A 22,405-nucleotide genomic window follows, 5' to 3' on the forward strand; every position below is an offset into this window, starting at 1 on the left:
GTAACCCAAGGGTGAGTTGAAAGACATCAAAGAAGAGGAGAAGCCTTCATCAAAAATGACCCCCCAAATTATCCCTTATTTTTAATCAAATTATACTGTCAATGTATATTTTCTAAACAATTCAATTAAAATTGCTGCTACCTCAAATATTGTTTGGGGCTTTTTTTATGATGGGATAATTGGGCAAACATAACACAGGGAATTTTATCAGCCCTCAAGGTACCCCCAAGCTGACTTGAACCAGCATCACCAAAGGGGCCCTGCAGAGCCTGAGTGAGTGAACTTTTTACAGCTTCACATTGAATCCTTCCTCCAGGCTTGGCCAGGCTGGGTTTGAGCAGACACAGCTTTAGCCAGATTCTCACTCAGGACAGCTGGAGGCAGATTTGTTCCTGCTCCACTTGATCCATGTGGGTTTGGGCCATGCGCTGAAGTTCTGAGCAGCAGTTTGTGCTCCTCATGCTGCAAGGAGGCTGCTATTCACCACTGATGCCTTCAAATTTACCTTTTCTATTTTTCATCTATTTGTAATCCCGCAATTCTTTCCTGTATAACTCTAAACTCTATATTCAACGTGAGCTGCTGCTTTCCCATTCTGGTCAGACACAACAATTCCTCTCCAAGGACACCTCACTGCCTCAGGCCCCAAGAGATGTGAACAAAAGTGAATTGGGGGGAGCAAACTGTGGGTAAATAACTTCATTACCTGAAGCTGTAATTGGAAGATTAACCCCCAATATGCAAAAGGACTAAACTTATAAAAATATAAAAAATCCATGAGCCATAGTTCTTTTTTGGGTGTAGCACGTGGAGGAACTTCATCTGCCCAAAATGTACCTTTATTGAAGGCCCTTCAATAAATTTAACCACTTTTTATTCCACTTTTATTTTATTATTATTTTATTAATTTTTTCTGGCCTCTGTGTTTATGTAGTCCCAAAAGGCATCACCCCCACTTGAACTGGGGTTCAAGTTCTGTCACAAGGCTGTGAAAACAGGGATGGATTTTTGGAGATCAGGGCCCACCAAACACCTTCCTGCTGGGGAGAGTCTGGGGCACAGGCAGGAGGTGCCAGAACCACACAAACTCCATTTATATTTGTGTTAATTTAGGAATTAGGTTTTCCTTCTCACTTCCACCTTGGCAATAATTGCACAAAATAATTTCCCTGCAAGCCCCACAGCAGCCTCAGATCAGGATCCAAGAAAAGGGAACTATTGTGTGAATATTAAAAAAGCTTTAGTGATGTATAGTTCTGTTATTGTAGTTTAGATTTGTCATATGCTCTTATGCCTAAGAAAGAAGAAATGTGTAGTTCTCTCATTAATAATGGCATTTGTGACCACTGCCATAGAGGGGCATGGCAGTTTTTAATTTAAAAATGTAAAACTAATTTTAATGAATTTAAATTAACTTTTAACTTCGGGAACAAAGTTTGGGAAAATTACTGGAAAAATTATTGACACTCTAAAGTTTTATTAAACTAACCTTGACATGCCTCAATGAACAAAGTCTGAAGAGAGACATATTGCTGAAATGAGACATGAGGAATACAGAATTTAAAGATCTTAAGGACATTTTGAAGAAATCAGAAGAAAAAGAAGTACATGGCAGAAAACTCTCTATTATATTGTGATTGTTGTATGTATGTGGCCAGCCAAGAATTGGGATTTTCCCCAGAGGATCCAGGTGATGGTCACTGTAACAAAACTCCTCCCAGCCAAGGTTTATTCTGCTCCCTCTGAGCTGGGGGGAAGCTGCAGTTTCAGAGGAGGAAGATCTGCTTTCTGCCCTTCATTTTGATGTCTCATCAAAACCACTGCAGATTTAGATAAAAATCAAAGGGTAAGGGCCCAGGGATGCTCCTGACAGCCTTAAAAAGCCCCAGAATTTGGATCCTGATTGCTCCCTAAAAGAGGGAGAACCTGGGTGTCCCTGAGCTCTCTTTGAAGAACCTGGGTGTCCCCCTGCTCCGTTTGGGGAACCTGGGTGTCCCCCTGCTCCTTTTGGTGAACTTGTGTGTCCCTCTGCTCCTTTTTGGGTACCTGGGTGTCCCTTTGCTCCTTTTGGGGAATCTCAGTGTCCCTCTGCTCCTTTTTGGGTACCTGGGTGTCCCTCTGTTCCCTCAGGAGAACCTGGGTGTCCTCCTGCTCCTTTTTGGGTACCTTGGTGTCCCTCTACTCCCTTAGAGGGACCTGGGTGTCCCTCTGCTCCCTTTGGGGAAGCCTTTGGAGTGACTTTCCCTTTGTGCCAGATTTGTCATTTTGCAGGCACGGGACCCCTTTTTCCTTGCGTGACCTTCAAGGTCCCTCCCAGCCCAAACCATCCTGTGTTTCTCTAAGGCTGTGGCCTTTCCCTGCCCTCTGAGGCCACCGTGCCCAGAACCTGGAACCACCCAGTCTGTGACATCAGCCCCAGGGCTGCAGGTGCCAGGGGCAGTGCAGCTGCTGCAGGCACTCGGCTCACAGGCTGCCCTGGAAGAGACAAGCCTTTGTTTCTTTCAGCTGGCAGTGATGAGCCTGCTGTACCTCCTCATCCTCCTGGCTGTGTACACACCTGCACATGGCACCTGGGACAACTGCAGGTATGGCCCCAGGCTCTGGGAGGGGGCTTGTCACCCCCTGTCACACTCCAAATTCCATGTGGGAAGGGGCAGAAGGAGCCAGAATGGGCAGGGCAGTAAACACAGAATTCACAGAAACACAGAATGACCAGGTTGGAAGAGATTTCCAAGATCATTGAGTCCAACCCAACCCAGACATCTTCTCCACTAAACCCTGGCACCCAGTGCCACATCCAGGCTTTGTTAAACACATCCAGGGATGGTGACTCCACCACCTCCCCAGTCCCAAAATTCCCATAATGACCAGGTTGGAAAAGACCTCCAAGATCATTGAGTCCAACCCAGCCCCAACACCTCAACCAAACCCTGGTACCCAGTATCAATCCAGCCTTGTTTAAACACACCCAGGGCAGTGCCCACCTCCCTGGCAGCACATCCCAGTGCCCAGTCACTCCTTCTGTGAAGGATTTTTTCCTCATGCCCAGCCTAAACTCCCCCTGGCACAGCTGGAGGCTGTGTCCTCCTGTCCTGGTGTCACTGGTGAGCACTGCAGAGGAAATGACCTCGTGGGAATGGTGTGAGCACAAAGGACAGAACAGAATGACCAGGTTGGAAGAGACCTCCAAGATCATCGAGTCCAACCCAGGCCCAACATCTTCTCCACTAAACCCTGGAACCCAGAGCCACATCCAGGCTTTGTTAAACACATCCAGGGATGGCACCCAGCAGAGTATTTCCCCAGATGTATTTCTCCAGCAGAGCTGAGGGAAATCACAGAATCACTGGGTTGGAAGAGACCTTTAAGATCATCGCGTCCAACCCAGCCCCAACCCCTCAACTCAACCCTGGCACCCAGAGCCACATCCAGACTTTGTTAAACACACCCAGGGATTGTGACTCCACCACCTCCCCAGGGCAGAACATTCCAGAACCTGATCACTCTGATAATGACTTTGTGCTTCCAGAGGGACCTGTGGGCAGCGGCCCATGGCTGACTACGACTCCATAACTGCTGACTACAGAATCATGGCTGGCACAGGGGCCCTGCCCGGGGCCTGGCCCTGGATTGTCAGCATCCAGGACCCCAGGAAAGATGGCAGCGGCCACACGTGTGGAGGGTCCCTCATCAGCCCACAGTGGGTCCTCACAGCAGCACACTGCTTCCTCCAGGCCAGGTAAGGGGGAGATATTGGAATAATTACCAATATAGCCAGACAGGACGTGCCTGAGTTTGTCTGGACGTTGGTGCTGAACCAAATAGAGGCACTGTGGTGTTTCACCCCACAGACACTTTTGGCCGGCTGGGTGTGTGGTGTTTCACCCCACAGACACTTTGGGCTGGCTGGGTGTGTGGTGTTTCACCCCACAGACACTTTTGGCTGGCTGTGTGATGCAGCTGGGCTTGTGGAGACAATTCCAGGCCTGCAGGAGCTCTGGTGGGGGTGGGATGGAGCTTCCCCACATAACAGGGTCTAATCCTTGGGTTTACCTCTGGCAGAGAAGATTTAAGGTGATGGTGAAGGAAAGGAGTCGGTTCTGATGGAGGGTTTGGATCCAGAGCTTTATTCTGGCCCACAGTTCTGCTGTATCTAAAGCTTGCATCTTGCAGCTTTCCCAAAACCCTCTAATTTTGTAGATTCCCACAAAATCCTTTCTTCTATTCTTTTAGTATAGTTTTAATGTAATATATATCATAAAATAATAAATCAAGATGTGACGGTGTTCACAGAGATCTTAGGATGAGGGATGAGACGTAGATCTAACTCCATATTACAGAAGGCTTGATTTATTATTTTATGATATATATTACATTAAAACTATACTAAAAAGAATAGAAGAAAAAGTTCTCATCCGAAGGCTGGCTAAGAATAGAAAAGAATGAATCAACAAAGGTCTGTGGCTTGGACAGAGAAAGAACCATCTCTGTCATGATTGGCCATTTATTCCAAACAACCACATGAAACCAATCGTGGATCGACCTGTTGCATTCCACAGCAGCAGATAACCGTTGTTTACATTCTGTTTCTGAGGCCTCTCAGCTTCTCAGAACGGAAAAATCCTAAGGAAAGGATTTTTAATGAAAAGATATCTGCGACAATCAGGCCTTCTGAAACATGGAGTCAGGTCCTCATCTCTTCCCTCATCCTAAGATTCCTGTGAACACGGTCACAGACGAAAAAACACAAAAGCTCAAATCCCAAGGGATCACCAGCAGCCGGCTCTGCTCCCTCTCAGCCCTGTCTGTGCCCTGCAGGAACGTCACCAAGTGGCGCGTGCTGATCGGGGCCACCCAGCTGAGCCACCTGGGCCCCGAGGCTCAGGTGCGCCACGTCAAGAGGCTGCTGGCCCACCAGGAGTACACGGCTGACTCCCAGCAGAATGACATTGCCCTGCTGGAGCTGGACGAGCCCGTGAAGTGCAGCGACTACGTGCAGCTCGCCTGCGTGCCCAACGCCTCGCTCACGGTGTCGGAGCTGAAAACCTGCTACATTGCTGGATGGAGTTCTGCCAGTGCTAAAGGTGAGCTTCCAAAAATTCACTTATTCCACACTGTGGGTGAGCTGGGCTGTCTTGGTTTGGAAAGCCAGGAGTCGGAGTCTGCTAAGGAAGGCAGGAGCCTTCCCTGAAATGGAGAGTGTAAACCGTCCCCACCCCTCTGAATTGCTATAAATTTTAAATTAAGGGGCTCTCAGGCAAAAAAATATGGGAGCAGAAAATAACAGTTCTTTATTAGGGAAGGAAAAAAAATAAAAGGATGAAATAAACAATGCAGTACACTAGAACAACACTGACAGAGTCAGAACCCAGCCTGACACCCTGTGGGTCAGGGTGTTGGTGGCAGTGCCATTGGAATTGTGGCTCAGCCCTCCTGCAGTGTCAGGGGGGGTTCTGTTGGAGCAGGGGGATCTGCAAAGAAGGATGTATTCTGCCTCTGAAGATCCAGTGGAGGAAGAGACAGCTGCTGTTCCTTTGGGGAATGCAGTGGAGAAAGCCGTGCTGGTGTCTCAAAACCTCTGGATTATATCTGGGTAGCAATTCTTGGCTCCTCCCTCTGGGCTCACATCTCCCAATGGGATGTTATATTTCTTATCAGCCATGCAGTGACATTCAAGAGCTGTTATCAGCAAATGCCCCCTCTGGAGGGAGGTGTGAATGCGGTCACTCAGAGAGAGAGATAAAGCAAACAAGGAGACAAAGGATAGTTTTGTCACTCCATCAACACAGTGCACATTCCTATAGGGTACAGACCTTCAACAGCTGCTCCAGAGGCAAAGCCAAGCCCTGGTTGTGGGAATCCACAAAATCAGAGGGTTTTGGGAAAGCTGCAAAAGGCAGGCCCCAGAGACAGCAGAACTGTGATTAGAGCTAAGCAGCAGCCATGAGATAGGTCTGCAGAAAAATTATTTAGAAAGTAGAAAAGCAAGGACAAATAGAACAATGGTCTGTGTATTAACGCTTGTCTAGAATAACTCTCTAAGCTACAGAAAAGTTTATCTAGCAAGATATTAGGAAGTTTGAAGCTTAATATTGGAGCTCTGTGTAAAGCTTACAAGTATTGTATTTGAAAGAAGCAAACATTGTTTTAACCAAAGGTACCTGTGCTTATAGCAATTGGATGGAACTACTGTCAATGTGCTTTTGCTTTGTGTGATTGGTCACACAAACTTACAAAGTAAGTTGTAACATTAAGTTCTTGGTCTGCTGCCTAAGATGTGAGCTGCTGGCATCTTCCCATTATCATAACCATGTACTGAGACTGATGCTGGAAAATAAAACAGCTCAAGGCACTTTCCACAGCAGCCACATCCCATTCATGATTTGTACAGAGACCCCTGGCCAGCATCAAAGGGGAATGACTTCACCCCCAGTGAGGCAAAGTGGAAATTTTCCAGGGTAGAAATCCATTTTGATTTTGGTGAAATGTACATCTTTGAGTTAAGTCCGTAGTTTGAAACATAGCTATGTAGGCTGAATGCAAGGCCTAGGCTCAGGGATTCTGTGAAGGACAGAAATAAAGGGAGGCAGAGGGTGATAAAGAAAGACAGAGAGACTGCTGTGAGAACAGGTCAACCTGACCTAGGAATTCTTTCTGAAAAAGAAGAACTAGTGGCAAATGTCACATGAAATTTGTAAAAATGAATATGTATGAACCTACTGTGAAATTGAATGCATATGTATCTGAGAGGGGGATAAAAAGGGACCTGAAGTTCTCAAAGGTACACATGCCTTTTAAGGAGAGCAATCTCCACGTGCGTCCGGCACTGTAATAAACATACCGGCTTTACAACTTCCACAAAGTTGTGGAGTTTTGGGTTATCTCCTCACAGCACCAGACAGGGGAGTGGAGGTGGCAGGGAGCTGCTGGGTGCTCACTCCTTGCTGTGCTCCCAGCTCAGGGTGCCAGCGATGTCCTGCAGGAAGCCAAGGTCCGGCTCATGGATATCCGGCTGGTCAACAGCAGCCGCTGGTACGCCGGGGCCATCCACACCCACAACCTGTGTGCTGGCTACCCACGGGGTGCCATGGACACCTGCCAGGTAGGACTTGACATTTTTGATTCTGAAAAATGTGCATTTTATGATTTTCACAGATATTAAAATGAATATTATATGCGTTATGTCAGAAAGTTATGCTGTATTAATTTACACAAGTAGCATGTTAAATAGAGTTTTAGGTTATGACATAATGTTAAAATAGAGGGTTATAATGTCAAAATGTTAAAATAGAAATAATGTTAAATAATAGAAACTAATAATGTTAAAATAGAAACTATGTACGTGGGATAGTTTTTTAAAGAAAGGAATGAGGTACTCACACCAGATAGCAGCCACAGGACACCTAAATCTTTCAGAGAAAGAGAATTTATTTCTCCATTATCAGAAGAAATGAACTTCTTCCTGCCTTGCTCAGTTGTGACGACACTGTTAGGATTAAGAGGAAGAAGCTGACACTGACCAGACAGAATCCTTTGTTTGAACTGAATTTATGCATCATGTATGAGGTGCATGAATATGTGTGAAAAATGCATATTTTATGATTTTTGCAAATATGAAAATGAATATTATATGTGTCATGTTAGAAAGTGAAGCTGCGTTAATTTTCTTGAGTAGCGTGTTAAATGCAGTTTTAGGCTATAACATAATGTTATAATAGAAACCAAGTATGTGGGATATTTTTTTAAAGAAAGGAATGAGTTATTCACAATGAGATGGCAGCCACAGGACACCTAAATCTTTCAAAGAAAGAGAATTTATTGCTCCATTATCAGAAGAAATTAACTTCTTCCCACTTCACTCAGCCCTGAAAATACCATCAGGATTCGGAGGAAGAAGTTGATGATGACCAGACAGAATCCTGTGTTTGAATGGAATTTATGCATCATGTATGAGGTGTAGGAATGTGCAAGAGCAGCCACCCTAATCCTCCTTCCTGTATTGCAGGGTGACAGTGGAGGGCCTCTGGTGTGCAAAGACAACCGTGCCAGCTACTTCTGGCTGGTTGGAGTGACCAGCTGGGGGAAAGGCTGCGCCAAAGCCAAACAGCCCGGAGTCTACACCTCCACTCAGTACTTCTACAACTGGATCCTGATCCAGATGGGCGTGTGCCCACCTGTGACAGCCACTTCAGCGCCAGAGTCACCCTGCATCTCAATGCCTCTTGAGCAGCCAACGCCAACACCAACACCATCAGGCTGCTCCACCTCTACTCCCACTGCATGTCCACAGACAACTGTCACAGAGGCTCCAACGCCAGAGCCAACCTTCAGCACAACCCCCCCTGTGCAGCCAACACCAACACCAACAGAGGCAGGCTGCTCTACTACAGCCAGTACTTACCAGCCAACTGCAGCAACCATGCCAGAGATACCCTGGCCCTCAAATTTCTCTGTGGAGCCAATGCCAACAGACTCTCTCTTTCCCACGCCACATCCGTACGAGATACTGCAGCATTTCCTAACTCAGGTGCACCAGATGCTGCAGAGCCTCATGGGGAACAAGACAGAAGCAGGAGGATGAAGAAGATCCAGCGCAGGCTGCAGTGGACCATGACCACTTCACACTGGGGCAGTGCCTGCTGATCCAAAGGCAGCCTCAGGGTCAAAGGTGTCCTCTCTCCTGCCCATCTTCCTCCTCTGCACGCACACAAATGCTGAAATTTAGTTGTGGAAATAAAGTTGCCTATAGCCACTGTTAGCACGTGTTTGCAGTCCAGTCCAGTCTTCTGTGCAAGACAAGGAGTCCCAGGCCAGGCACCAGCAAAACAGAGCTGTGATGGGAGAAGGGAACACTGGTCACAGGGGCTACAGCTCTTGAGGACAGCAGTAGGGAACATTGTTTTATGCTGCCCATCAGGGGGATCCCTGGACTTGAAACTGGGCTCTCTTGTGACTCAGGAGATGTGGCATTCACATTCTCTGAAAAATCCCTTCGCCCAGGATTTTTCTCCTGGGAAGCTGAGAAGCCTCAGAGTAAAAGGGAAACAATTCTTATCTCATTTGTTTCTCTTGTGTTTTGCTCATGTGGAATGTGTTTGGAGATTGTTTACCCACAGGTGGTTGTTTCGTTGGTTTCATGGGAATTGTTTTGACTCATTGGCCAATCAGGGCCAAGCTGTGTCAAGACTCTGGAAAGAGTCACAAGTTTTCATTATTATCTTTTTAGTATTCAGTAAGTATCCTTTCTGTATTCTTTAGTATAGTGTAGTGTTTTTTTAATACAATATAGCATTATAAAATAATAACTTAGCCTTCTGAGAACATGGGATCAGATTCATCATTCCTGCCTTTGTTGGGACATTCCCTGTAAATACAATAATTGTTTATGTTAATTAGCCTATCAGGCCCAAGCTGTGTCCTGACTGTCAGGAGACAGTCATGAGTTTTCTTTAGGATTCTTTGTAGTATAGATATAATATAATATAATATAATATAATATAATATAATATAATATAATATAATATAATATAATATAATATAATATAATATAAAGCATTCAGCATTCCAAAGCCTTGGAGTCAATTCAACATTTTAGGTGATATTTATTTATTCTGTATAGATCTATACTCACCCATTCTCCTATGGTGAAGTGCTCCGAGGTCCAATTACTTTTTCTGTAAGTTAATTTTTGTGTGTCAGTGTGTATAGAAATTAGGAGGTTTAATTATTTTATAAGTGGCAGTGTAAAAAACATTGGCCTCTAAGTTGGGTAACTCATTGATAATTAGCGCCGTTGCTCATTAACAATTAATTAATACTATGACTCTGCCCCACAGCAGAGGGGGAGTGTGCCCAAGGGTGGGGCCTCATCTCCTGCAGCTGCTCTGCTCCAACACACACATGCACATTTGAGCAAAGAACACCTGAGACCAGAGGTGGATGTAATTTTATTTTATACTAATTTTGGCAGCTCTGGAGAGTAGGGAGAGTCATCATCACTTAAGACTTCATGCTGTCATCTACGTACTCCATACAAATACAGTTGATAAATGAAAATACAGATTTTAGCACATATATATTGTTGAAATTCATGTTGAGAACAGGTAAACAACAACAAAGCAGCACATCTTAACCCTGCATAAAACAGCATTTTCCAGTTTCACACTGTAGACAGATCAAAAAAAATAGTGAGTTCTGCAAGCCAAGCTGTTCATAGCCTGGATACATAATTTTACCATCAAGGAATGCACTAGCAAACAACATGGCCATTGCCACCCCTTTTAATTAAATCTGACTGAATTTTGTCCATGTAACAAGAGCAGAATTGATCCTTTATTGGAGAGTGGTCTGGTGATGAACACTGGATGCTGAGCACTGAACACTGTTTACAAACAGCAGGGTGTGTTTATAATTACTACCAACCAGGAAAGAAAAAGCCTCTCTCACAGACAGAGGTGGATTGAGCTGAATAGCAATAAATATCAAATCTACAAAATTACTGAGAATCATATATAAATGGAGAAGGCAAATGTAACAAAATGAAAATTAGCAACACCAAAGACTACCATTCATTAGTAAAACTCTGAGATGTGTAATGACTGAGCATTATTTAGCACTTGGCTTTTATTTATTTACTTACAATGTCTCCAAACTGAAATGTCATTTAATTGCAGTATAAAACATGCCAAGAATCTGAGCTACTGATCTCAAGTTTCCTTCACAGTGAGTGGTGATATGGCCATTAAAATTCAGCACATGTTCCACCAAATCAAATGCTGAGGTCTAATTCTGGACAGGATAAAGATCCTCACGTTTAGGAGAGCTCATGTGGGCCACATGACCCAAATGGTTATTGCACACTGCTTCCTCACCTGAATAACCATGGATGAGACACTGGGAGCACACAGGGAGTGTGCCACAGTCACTGGGAAAGAAGGATGGAGCAGGAAAGGCTCTTTGCAAAGAGACAGCTGGGCTAGGGCTGAGCAGTGTCACATACTCCTCCTGTGCTCTGATGTTCTGCCCTTCAGGAGCACTCCAGGACCTGAGCTGCACAAAACCAGGCTCCAGCTGCTCTTACACCCTTCTTGCTTCCATCTGTGCCTGAGGATCTGATCCTTGCTTTGTGAAAAAGCATCTGCATACACGGAAGACAGGCTGGATTTGCAATGAGCATGCTGATAAGGATTATCAGGGCAGGAACCTCTTTGGCATGACAGGGTAACCTTACTGCCCCTCAAAGTCCTGCTATGCTACCTAGATTGGATCTGTACAGAACAATTATACAAAAAGGATCATTCTTCCTGAAAGCAGCAAAACCAAGTTGTGACTTTACTGTGATACAACTCTTCCAAGGCAGCAGTCTCAAATGCAGTTTATCAGCAACTTGTGTTTCTTCAGCTCTTGAAAGAAGTAATCAGAGTTCATTTTTCAAAATTTGGCAGGGAAATTATCTTCCAATTTCACCTCTAGGGTGCCCATACCTGGAAAATCCTTCTGTAACTCGAGCTTGCTGGTTGACTGAGTCAGAGCCTTGGCATTTATTTTTAAGCCTTTCAGCTGCATCCTGTGATCACTGTCTTCACCATCAGACATGGGACTTATTTCTTCAATTTCCAAGAGATCTCCAGTGCTGAAATTCTTCTGTGTGTTACAGGAACTCATTCTCAGGGCTCTTGGTGGAAGGCCCTCCTTCCTCGAGCTGATCTTCTGGAGTTTAGCAGGGAGCTTGTTCTTCTCTCCTGTAGCATCAGCACAGTCAAGAGGACAAACCTGTTCTCTTCTGCTTTTCTTCTCAAAAGGACTGTTCAAGAGAGATGACTGGGACAGGCTTTCTTCTTGCTCTTTGACACTGTAAGGAGGAGTGGGGACTTCAAAGGTGGCATGGAACTGAGAATAATCGACACGGAAAAATCCATCTTCCAGAGACATGACTGGCAGGAACCTGTGACCCCACAGCACTTCATCCTCTGTGTAGGAGGTCCTGGCTTGGCACGTCATTCCTGTGCAAATGGACAAGAGCATTCCATGTGAGCAAGCAGACTGGCACATGGAACCAAAAATACATGAGGCTGACAGATAAAAATGAATTTCAGCCAGCAAGCCAGTGATTTTATAGGTTATAAAATGGGGCAGTTGCTCCTAGACAATCTTCTGACAGTCATTGACTGACTAAATTTTTATGCAGACTTGCAACCAAGCCATAGCAAAATATAAAATAAAACAGTATTAGCTTGTGTGCTGGTTTCAGCTGGGACAGAATTATTTTTCGTTACTGTTTCTAGTATTAGAAGCAATTAGGTCATCCCAAAGTTTCCCTCTTCCAGGCTGAAAAATCCCTATTCAGACTTGAGAGAGTAAGTAATACTGTTTCTTGGGAGAAGGAACTACTGCTTGCCAGAGGCTGACAGATGAAAATAAATTTCAGCCAGCAAGCCAACGATTTTATAGGTTATAAAATGGGGCAGTTGTTCCTAGACAATCTGATTGTCCAGTCAATGGAGTGCCTCTAATTGACTGACTACATTTTTATGCAGACTTGCAACCAAGCCATAGCAAAATATAAAATAAAACAGTATTAGCTTGTGTGCTGGTTTTAGCTGGGACAGAATTAATTTTCTTCTCCATGTCGAGTATTGGAAGCAATTAGGTCATCCCAAAGATTCCCTTTTCCAGGCTGAATAATCCCAATTCAGCCTTGAGAGAATAATTCAGTCAAAATTCAGAAAAAATTCAGTCAAATTTGTCTGTATAATTATGTATAATAATGAATTTCTTACTCTGAATTCAAGTCAGTGTAAGCTAGGCTGTCACTGTCATATTTTCTGGAAAAATCCCTTTGCCAGGATTTCTTCTCCTGGGAAGCTGAGAAGCCTCAGAAAAGAATGACAACAATAATTATCTGATTGCTTCTCCCTGTTTTGCTGCTTTGGAATGTGGTCTGGAGATTTCTGATCCAATATGTGAATTGTTTTTAATTAATGACCAATCACAACCAGCTGTGCCAGACTATGAGGAGTCAGTCATGAGTTTTCATTATCATTCTTTGTAGCCTTCTGTCTGCTTCCTTTCTCTATTGTTTAGTATAGTTTTAGTAGAGTATTCCTTAAAATATAACACAATGTAGTATAATACAGTATAGTATAATACAGTATAATATAATACAATATAGTATAATAAAATATAGTATAATACAATATAGTATAATATAGTGTAATGTAATGTAATGTAATGTAATATAATGTAATGTAATGTAATATAATATAATAATATATAGGTTTATTTATCTATAAATTATTAATTTATCTATAAATTATTAATTTATCTATAAATTATCTATCAATTATTTATATTATATTATATTATATTAGCCTTCTAAGAACATAGAGTCAGATTCTCAATACCTCCTTCATCCTGGGGAACCAGAAAATACCACACTAGGCTGAAAGGAACTTTGCAGCACTGGCAAATTTTAAAGTTCAGCTTTCTTTCAGAGTGATGATCCCTAAAACAGAGGCCTCATAAAAGCACTGAGCTGTGGCACACAGAGTGGCAGGCTGTGTCCCTTGCTGGCCACTCTGGGGATTGGCAGTGCCAAGCCCTGTGGGGAAGGGAGGTCTCTGTTCCTTGTGAGAGCCACTGCAGCTCTGCAGCATATGGCAGGAAATGCTGCAGCATGCAGCACCAACAGCTGCCTTGCTAAAAATATCAGCACTGAAAAAAACAAAGATTAAAAATCAGAGTATGCAGATTATTCCAAGCCTTACCGGTGGTCTCAACGATTCCTTCGAGGATGACAACGATTTCAAATTGCTCACTCCTCAGGGATCTTTGTGAGAGACAGAAAAAGGGGCTTTCTGAGTTGATTTCATGGCAGATGGTTAAAGGGGAAACCAAAAACAGCTGGTCAGCTCCAGTTCCAAATCCAACATCCAGCTCACACTGGTCCAGTGGCAGAAATTCCCCCTCCGGTGTCTGTCTGGACTAAAGAGAAAAAGATGATTTAGTAATCACTGTGTGAGGCAAAACATAAAATCAATGCAATAAAGTTTAAATCTGCCTCTTGCATGATATTATCAGCTGCATGTGGTAGGTCTGGGGGCTTCATCATGGAGATGAAATAATGCTAAATTATATAGGTTGACTTTTCTTATTATGCCACTGGATCTCATCACCACCTACAAACTTTACTGTGACATATATATATATATATGTGTGTGTGTGTGTGTGTGTATATTTATATCTTATATGTTACAATATTATTAATTATATCATTATATAATTATATATCATTATATTATAATGCATTATTAATAATATATTAAGATATATTTTTCTAAATTTAATTATTATATAATTGATTATTTTAGTTATATATTATATATTTTATATATCTAATATCTATTTATTTTTATATCTTTTTAATATACATTTATTTTTGACAAAAAATGTCATGTACCACACACTACATGCCTTGTAATGGATGTTCAACATGAATACCCTGTGGCAAAAGTTCCTGTTAATGAGACCAAAATCTGAAGCTGGACACATTTTATTCTGATGTTTGAATTAATGTTCTGTTATTTTTGTATGTTACTAACTTTTGTTTGGCACTGTGATGTACTAACTCAAAGGTAACCACCACATTAATTGCACAGTGTATCTGGTGAGTGGCATTTTCACAAATCACCTGAATTGATGCTGATGATGCTCTCACCCCTTGCTTGTACCACCTACTGCATATTAACCTTAACAAACTGAACTTATTATTAAACAAAGTGCCTCATTCTTCTTCCCATCATTCCATGGCTTCAATAAAAATACTGACATAGCAGCTTCCCTCTACCCCACAGGCTTCTCTCCAAATTTTCCTGGTATTCAAAGTCTAACTAAAAATTACATCACTTGGCCAGGTAGCTCCTCATGTGATTGCTTTGAAGGTGTCTGGTGGAAACTGCCCACCAAAATTAGCAGCTTTGCACAGCTGATAAATAAATCCTATTTCAAATCTTTCCTGTTTATTTCTGACCAAAAAGCACTTAACTCTTCAAGAAGATGACTACTGATTATAAATAAATAAATAAATATTATTATATTTCTACTACCTATATTTATATATATATATTTCTATTATCTATATATATTTATCTATACTATCTATATTTCTAGTAATATTATTATAAGTTCTACTATCATAAATAAACAAATAAATAGTTTTAATTGTGCTGCATTTTGGAAACCTTGTTCACTGAGAGCAAGCCAAAGGCAGCAGTTTTCCATCAACTCAGATCTGCCTAGTGTTCTTTTAAGAAAGTTTCTGTCTTTAAAGAAAATCCCCAAGCAAATAGTTGATCTTCATATTGTCTCCCCTCTTCACATGGACCTTAAAAATGCTGATTTTATAACTGCCTAGTATTTACTGGGGATTACATACCCAGCTAGGCAGCAGCTGGAGCACAGCTCATTATTAAATACAATCCCTGGTTTCATCTTTGTGCTACCTGCTTGTTTTGCTGCTGAGGAAGAAATATTCTTCCTGTCTAAGTAACAAAGTTCTCCCCTGCACAGGAGTGATTCAGGGGTTTCTTTGAGCCAGGTCTGATAAGCTCTTGGAGGTCTCTATCACACCTGAGATAGCTCAGCCACCTCAAATGACATAAAACCAGCAGGATGGCTTCTGTGGTAGTGTTGGAAACAGAAATATTTTAAAAACAGGCAAAATAACAAAGCTCTTTATAGAGAAAAATCAAGCCAGGGGCAAGAGATTCTTGTTCCTGGTAAAACACCCCACAAAACCAATTTAGTTCCTTTGTTCTCTTTGTTTCTAGTGAATTGCTTAGGCAGGACCTTTTGGCCTCTGTCCACTTGGCCGTCCTTAAGTTTGAGGTGAAGTCCCCAAGGTCCTATGAAGTGTCTTTTTACCTCATTGAGGAGAGAAACTTCTAAGTTTTTTCCCTTTTTTAAGGAGCCAAAAGATAATTTAGTCACTCCAGGGCACATTCCTACACAGGAGGCCAAGATTCACTTTCTCCTTTGCTGATGAAGACAGAGAAAATATCAGCTGATTGCATGTGAAAGCATTTTCACAAATTATTTATGATCTGAAAGGTAAAGAGATAAAAATCTCTTTGTGAGATTTACTGTGAGATGAAAGTGATGTTACTGTGAGATAAAAGTGATCAACACTTCCACAGCAGTCATGACAGTCTGTTATAAGCAAAGGTGGAATCAGCCTAGTGCAAAATCATCTTTTCTCTTTTCCTGCAGAGCTAAGCTGCAGACCAACACTGCTTTTGCTGCCTGGCTGCTGTTCTTGCAGTGGGTGCACAAATTGATTGCCCAGGTATAATCTTTGTTCTAACCAGTATGAGCCAACATCTAAATCTCAAATTGTCCCAAATCTTCATCAAACGCATCTACCTAGACAAAAAATGTGCCATTTTGCACAAACTGTTGCCTGACTTGAGAATTGTTTGATCTACACAGCGTTTTTCTTTGTGGAAGTCTTCAATCAAACCCATTCAATAGTAAACAAACCCAGCCAGGATGATGAGAGGTAACACATCTGGGAGAAAGCAGAAGGTTTTATTTGAGGTATTCAGGATCTTACATGCAGGATTGATTTATGCAGGGCATGGAGGATTTTTAAACTTGTTTGTTGAATAAAAATAGGTTAACCTGAATGAAGAGAGCTTAATAGCCCCAACAGGCTCAGCCTCCTAGCCAGTGACCTTTGTTTTATATTTACATTTACATCTACAGCTTTACTCAGAGGATCACAAAACAAGAAGACAGAGGGCTATGAAATGTCAGGAATAAGTCTGGAAGGAACACTTGTGACTCTTTATTTTCACCATCCGCATAACACAAAGACAAGGAAATTTTGCAGATTAATACATGCTGAACAAGGCAACAATGAATTAGAAATGCCCTAGCCTGCAATTTAAATGTGGTCAGAGAGGGATAATCTAAAAGTCTCAAAGAATTCCTCTAAAGGTTAATTGCATCACAGGTAAGTAAAAAAAAAATTAAAATGCAAAAAAGACTCCTGTGTCTTTAACTTTCTGCCACTGCATCTTTGTTTCAGTTTTTATTACAAGGCAGGCTTCTACTGCATCACCACTTAAGTCTGTTTTAGTGTCTGAACAAATACATCCTGCTCTTTAAATCTTCACTCCCATCCTTTATTAATTCTCTTTGCTTTTCTAAACCCTGTTTATGCATAAACATGCATATCTCCCTGTAGAGATAATGCAGCTTTATTATTATTATTATCATTATCATTATTATTATCCCTCTGCCAGTTCACTCATGAGAGAACTCACATAATTATGTTTTGATATCCAGGTGAACTAATCAAGCACTGGAGCAGAAAAAGTGGGACTCAAAAGATGGAGCACCATCAAGCTTAATATTGTAGAGAAACATATCTAGAAAAAAATCTAGAAAATGCTGAATTGGTACATGCTCATTGCTCCTCCCCCACACTCAGACTATCAGCTTGCAAGAAGTGTTATTGTATTTTGTATTACTGGAATATGAAGTCTATGGAACAATGGAATAAAATGATCTTGTTACTTGGTTACCATCGCTGAAGATTTGTGTGGAGTTTATCAGTTGTGACATTACACCTGGAGCTCCACTGGAGAGAATTCCTAGGATCACTGCTGCTTTTTATTTTAGTCTGCTTGTAAATAGGACCTGTGTGAGCTGGGCTTGCTCAGACCAAAGCAGAGAAGGCATGGAGGAGGATCTAACAAACACCCCAACAGGGATGAGGAACATGAGAGGAACATGACCAAGACAGAGCCTGGCTTTTCACAGAGGTACCTGGCAGGAATGAGAGACAACAGGTATAAACTGAAACAAGGGAAGTTTGGATTGGATTGGATTGAAGGAAAATATTTTCATCATGAGGACAATTAAACTGTGGAAAAGCTTGCCCAGCAAGACTGTGCAGGTTTTTTTTCTCAGAGGTTTCCAAAACTATATTGGAAAAAACCCAGAATAACCTGGTCTGATCTAGCTCACCATGCTTTCAGCAGAAGGTTGGACCCCAAACTTCCTGAAGTTTCTTCCAATCTGAACAATTCTGTAATATTAAAAATCTCTTTTGTTTTGCACTTTCTGCCCTACTTATCAGCCTACTGAAATCACAATATAATGGGTCTTCTTACTTATTTCCAATGCCTGTCACCTGCCATCTGCAAACTTTCTGGTACAATTTTGTTTGCTTTCAGCTCATTCAAAGCTGTTAGTAAGTACAGCCTAAAGAACAGGCGCCTGCTGGTTCTAACCCAAAGCTCACTGCCCTGTGGCTATCATATTTCACAACTGCATTTTTAAAACTATTGTTAGCACATGTTGAAACTATTGTTATTAATGGTACTAATGAAACTAATGTTAAAACTGTTGTTGAAAACAGGCTAAGATGATTTTACATTCCTTCTGAATCAAAATGTCCTATACTAGCTGCAATACTGTATAGATGGGCATACCATCATGTTTATTAATGACATATGTAGCCAGATCAAGAGAATGTACAAATGTGTACTGTGATTGAGTTTTATAAAATCAATATTGATTGCCATACTTGTGGCTGCTGCCTTAGGCACACTAGAAAGGTCCAGGAATCAAGGCAGAAAAATACAGTTCATTGTGACTTTAAAAAGTCCAGGACCTGAAACTGCACATTTTCAGCAGCTAGCTCCAAATAGCTTTTCTTTTCTATTTCTTGCCCCAGGATTTTGCTTTTCCCAGCTTCTGTAGCACTCTATGTAAACTAGAAAAGACTTGGATTTCTGGAAAAGTCTTTGCTGAAAAACACACAATTAATCTTGTAATTGTCTTCCAAGCTCTCCATAACTCATTTTAAATAGAGCCACGGACTTTTGCATGGTATCACTTTGCCATGCTGCTGGACCCAAAGAAAAGCCAGCCCAGTGTGGCAGCACCATTTTATTCCACTGAATGGACCAGGGCATCATCACACTGTCAGGAAATGCTGTTCAGACAAACTCAGGTTAGTGTACAAAGGTAAATCCTCAGAGCTCCATTGGTCTCAGCGAAACACCACATTCACTGCTGAATATATCTCCTAGCTCAAGTACAAAAATGTGATGTGTTTATTCACATTTATTCACTGTGGCACCAGCACAAAAGAAAATTCTGGCTACCTGATCAGGTGCAGGAGCTGGCTGCAGGGAAGTACAGAGGGCAGAGCTCAAAAGGATTTGCTGAAGACAGCAAGCAAATTCTGGCACATCCACCCTAATTTACAGGACACAAAACGTCCCTTTAAAGCAGCTGATGGAAATTCAAGGGTGACCTGGAGAGCCACCAGTGGCTCCCAGAATGGTGTGTCCAGTTCAGTGACCAGGATTTACAGAAATACCACACCTTGCAATGAGGACTGAGGGGGCAGTTACTGCACACTCAATTTTAAATCTTCTGCTCATAGCTGGTGTTTGTCAAAGGTCACAAAGCAGCTTGAAGACAACATGATGATCATATTAAAAAAAAATAAAATTAAGAATTGCTCACTGATTCATAGTCTGGCCAACAAAACAGCTATCCTAAGATACCATGGTCATGCAGGTCCATCAAATGTCCTTCAGTTTTCTGGCTCAGTCACCAGCATTGTGTAGCAATAGAATTGTCAGCAGAAAGGACATCAGGCTGTGTACTTGGTGTCTTATTTCAAAAGAAAATTAGTTGCCCTCTCTGTAAAAACACAATGTGACACCACTTTTATTCCACTTTGACCTGCATTCCATTCTGAATGATAGAATTAAACACTTTCAAGGAGATTTTTGGAGGATAAAGCAACAAAAACCATGGTTCAGCTGGCTTTCCAATTCCTACAAAAATTGCTCCAGTGTAACTCCTGACAGCTTGTTCCCATAGATATAGATATATAAACATTTTCTTTTTAAACCTTAGCAGATTCTCCATTTTAAGTGGTATTATGTAGCAAGAAAAATTCACAGCTCAGGATGGCATTCAGCACAGAACAGATTTACCACTCATATTTAACACAGACTTATAATTCATATTTACCACTGCCCCAACACCTACTGCTTCATGTTTATTCATGCAGATTATTAAATAGGCCAGAGAGAATTACCAGATAGAACATTTATAACACTCAAATATGATATCCTGAAATTAATCTCATCACTGGGATCCAGCTTCTGACAGCTTAGGAGCTTCAGACAGAGCTCCTCACCAAGGATGCTCCCCTGACAAGTCACAGCTGCTGTGAGATTATACATTGCTTAGGATTTTAGTGCTTTTCTTCCATTCTGTTCCAGCCCAATTTATCTTCTGGACCTTTGTGACTGCCAAACTCTTCTGGGTGTTTTTGTTTGTTTGCTTTGGGTTTGTTTTTTGTTGTTGTTGTTGTTGTTTTGTGGTTTGGTTTTGGTTTGTTTTTTATATTCCCCTTTGAATCCCAGTTTTTTTTTTTTTCCATTCTGAATTCTACTGGCCATTGTCAGTGATTAATAAACAGATACTGGTGACAATCAAAGGAGCATCTATACAATCCCTCTGAAATGCTCTCAGGTCACTAGCTGGAACATAGCTGGGATAAGGGACTGCAAGTTAAAGCTCACCAAGTTCCTCCAAGAGGAAGAGGAGGTCAAGGTTGATCTTTATCCTAGTTTAATACCACCACAAATCAATTCCTTATTCCCAGCCATCATCTGCTAAGCAGCATGCCTCAGTACCCATCCTTGGAGCTGTCCTGCATCCTGACACATCCATCCCTCCATCCTGACTTTCTGCCAGCCTCGCAATCCACTGGGGGCTCTCTGATGAGACAATTTTTCCCTACACCTGCTTGGCTCTTTCACGGCTCCTGCTGCGAACAGGAAAAATCTTGCACAGTCCTTCCCACCGCCCCAGCCAAGGGACAGCACGGGGCAGGGCACAGCTGCCAGCTGGCATCACCAGCACCGGCTACACAGGAGAAACCTCACGCTGCTGCCCTCTGTGCCCACCTCTACCCGTGTCACCCCCGCCACCCAGGTGCCACCCTGTGCCACCGCCTCACCTTGATGAGCTTGCAGCGGATCTGGGCAGACACCATGTGGCTGTTGCGGAGGTTGCCCACACGGAACATGAGGCAGAGCTTGGCATCGCGCTGCGAGATGACGGCGGCGCGGCTGAACATGAGGGTCTCGGCTCGCTTCTTGGGCTGCGACATCTTGATGAACATGCAGCCGATGAGGAACGCGTCCACCACGGAGCCCAGCAGCGACTGGAAGAGGAACAGCACGATGCCCTCGGGGCAGCGCTCCGTGATGTAGCGGTGCCCGTAGCCGATGGTGGCCTCGGTCTCCACGAAGAAGAGGAAGGCGGAGGGGAAGTTGTACACGTTGGCCACGCACGGGCTGTACGAGTCACCGTGCGCCTGCTGCAGGTCCCCGCGCAGGTACGCGATGCCCCACCACATGGAGGCCATCACCAGCCAGGCCACCGTGTAGGTCAGCAGGAAGATGAGCAGGTTCCAGCGCCACTTGAGGTCCACCAGCGTGGTGAAGAAGTCGGAGAGGTAGCGGCTGCTCTCGCCGCCCAGGTTGCCGTGCTGCACGTTGCAGCGCCCGTTCTTGTCCACGAAGCGCTGCCGCTCCCTGCGGGCGCTGCAGCGGGCCAGGCCCACGGCCTGGTACTCGTCCCCAAACTTCCTGCGCACGGCTGCCATGCCCTCGGCTGCACGGGGGCTCGGCGGGCACGCCGGGGATGCGGCGGGGCGGGAGGCTGAGCGCACCGCGCTGCCTGCGCGCTGCGGCCGCCAACCCCCGGGGCGCGGGGAGCTCCGGGATGCCCGCGGAGCCGGAGCTGGAGCGGTGCTGCCAGCGCTGCCCAATCGCCAGCGGGGCAGGAGAACGGCTGGAGCAGCTGCAGCCTGAGCGGGCAGACGGCTGTAGGAGCAAGCAAGCCAGAGGGGAGAGCCGGGCTGGGCTGGGGCGGGGAGAGCCGCGATGGGGCGGGGAGAGAGGGGTTGGGATGGGGCGGGGAGAGCCGGGCTGGGCTGGGCTGTGGAGAGAGGGGCTGGGCCGGGAGAGAGGAGCTGGGGCTGGGGCTGGGGCTGGGAGAGCCGGGATGGGGAGGGGGGACTAGGCCGGTCCGGGGTGATCCGGGGTTGGCTGTGGAGACAGTGGCTCGGCCGGGGAGAGACCCCGCCCCGCGCCGGGCTGGGCTGTGGACGCAGTGCCTGGGAGAGCCAGGGCTCGGGGCGGGTTCGGCGCTGGAGGTGCCCGGCCGAGCCCACGTACCCAAGGTAAAAACACCCAAGTGATGCACAATACAATCACACTACCTGCCAGCTGATAGTAGACTCTGTCCCTGAACTCCTGTCGGTGCTCCTTTCAATAACTCCCGCAATTTATATGTAGAGTGT

At 43.8% G+C, this 22,405-nt stretch overlaps 2 protein-coding genes across 2 annotated transcripts; one reads left to right on the forward strand and one right to left on the reverse strand.

The window, feature by feature from the left end:
• The first annotated feature begins 2,511 nt into the window (after positions 1 to 2,511).
• On the forward strand, positions 2,512 to 8,581 carry LOC131568736 (acrosin-like). Its single transcript, XM_058820821.1, has 5 exons — positions 2,512 to 2,585; positions 3,530 to 3,739; positions 4,819 to 5,084; positions 6,957 to 7,102; positions 8,006 to 8,581. Exons 1-5 carry the CDS (start codon positions 2,515 to 2,517, stop codon positions 8,579 to 8,581), a joined length of 1,269 nt encoding a protein of 422 aa, XP_058676804.1. The 5' UTR covers positions 2,512 to 2,514.
• A 1,390-nt stretch (positions 8,582 to 9,971) lies between these two features.
• On the reverse strand, positions 9,972 to 21,706 carry LOC131568686 (G protein-activated inward rectifier potassium channel 1-like). Its single transcript, XM_058820795.1, has 3 exons — positions 21,056 to 21,706; positions 13,767 to 13,983; positions 9,972 to 12,002 (listed from the first exon to the last, which is right to left on the reverse strand). Exons 1-3 carry the CDS (start codon positions 21,704 to 21,706, stop codon positions 11,431 to 11,433), a joined length of 1,440 nt encoding a protein of 479 aa, XP_058676778.1. The 3' UTR covers positions 9,972 to 11,430.
• Between the last annotated feature and the right edge of the window lie 699 nt (positions 21,707 to 22,405).

This window comes from Ammospiza caudacuta, chromosome 27, assembly GCF_027887145.1.
Source record: "Ammospiza caudacuta isolate bAmmCau1 chromosome 27, bAmmCau1.pri, whole genome shotgun sequence".
NCBI classification, from domain to species: Eukaryota; Metazoa; Chordata; class Aves; order Passeriformes; family Passerellidae; genus Ammospiza; species Ammospiza caudacuta.

What these genes read in the sequence shown, in the direction of transcription:
- LOC131568686 (XM_058820795.1), bottom strand. Translation starts at nt 21,706, where the DNA reads ATGGCAGCCGTGCGCAGGAAGTTTGGGGACGAGTACCAGGCCGTGGGC. An exon ending in TCCGCTGCAAGCTCATCAAG is followed by an intron (nt 13,984 to 21,055) that starts GTGAGGCGGTGG and finishes TTTTCTCTTTAG; the next exon opens with TCCAGACAGACACCGGAGGG. An exon ending in AGGAATCGTTGAGACCACCG is followed by an intron (nt 12,003 to 13,766) that starts GTAAGGCTTGGA and finishes CCATTTGCACAG; the next exon opens with GAATGACGTGCCAAGCCAGG.
- LOC131568736 (XM_058820821.1), top strand. Translation starts at nt 2,515, where the DNA reads ATGAGCCTGCTGTACCTCCTCATCCTCCTGGCTGTGTACACACCTGCA. An exon ending in GAGTTCTGCCAGTGCTAAAG is followed by an intron (nt 5,085 to 6,956) that starts GTGAGCTTCCAA and finishes CTGTGCTCCCAG; the next exon opens with CTCAGGGTGCCAGCGATGTC. An exon ending in GTGCCATGGACACCTGCCAG is followed by an intron (nt 7,103 to 8,005) that starts GTAGGACTTGAC and finishes CCTGTATTGCAG; the next exon opens with GGTGACAGTGGAGGGCCTCT.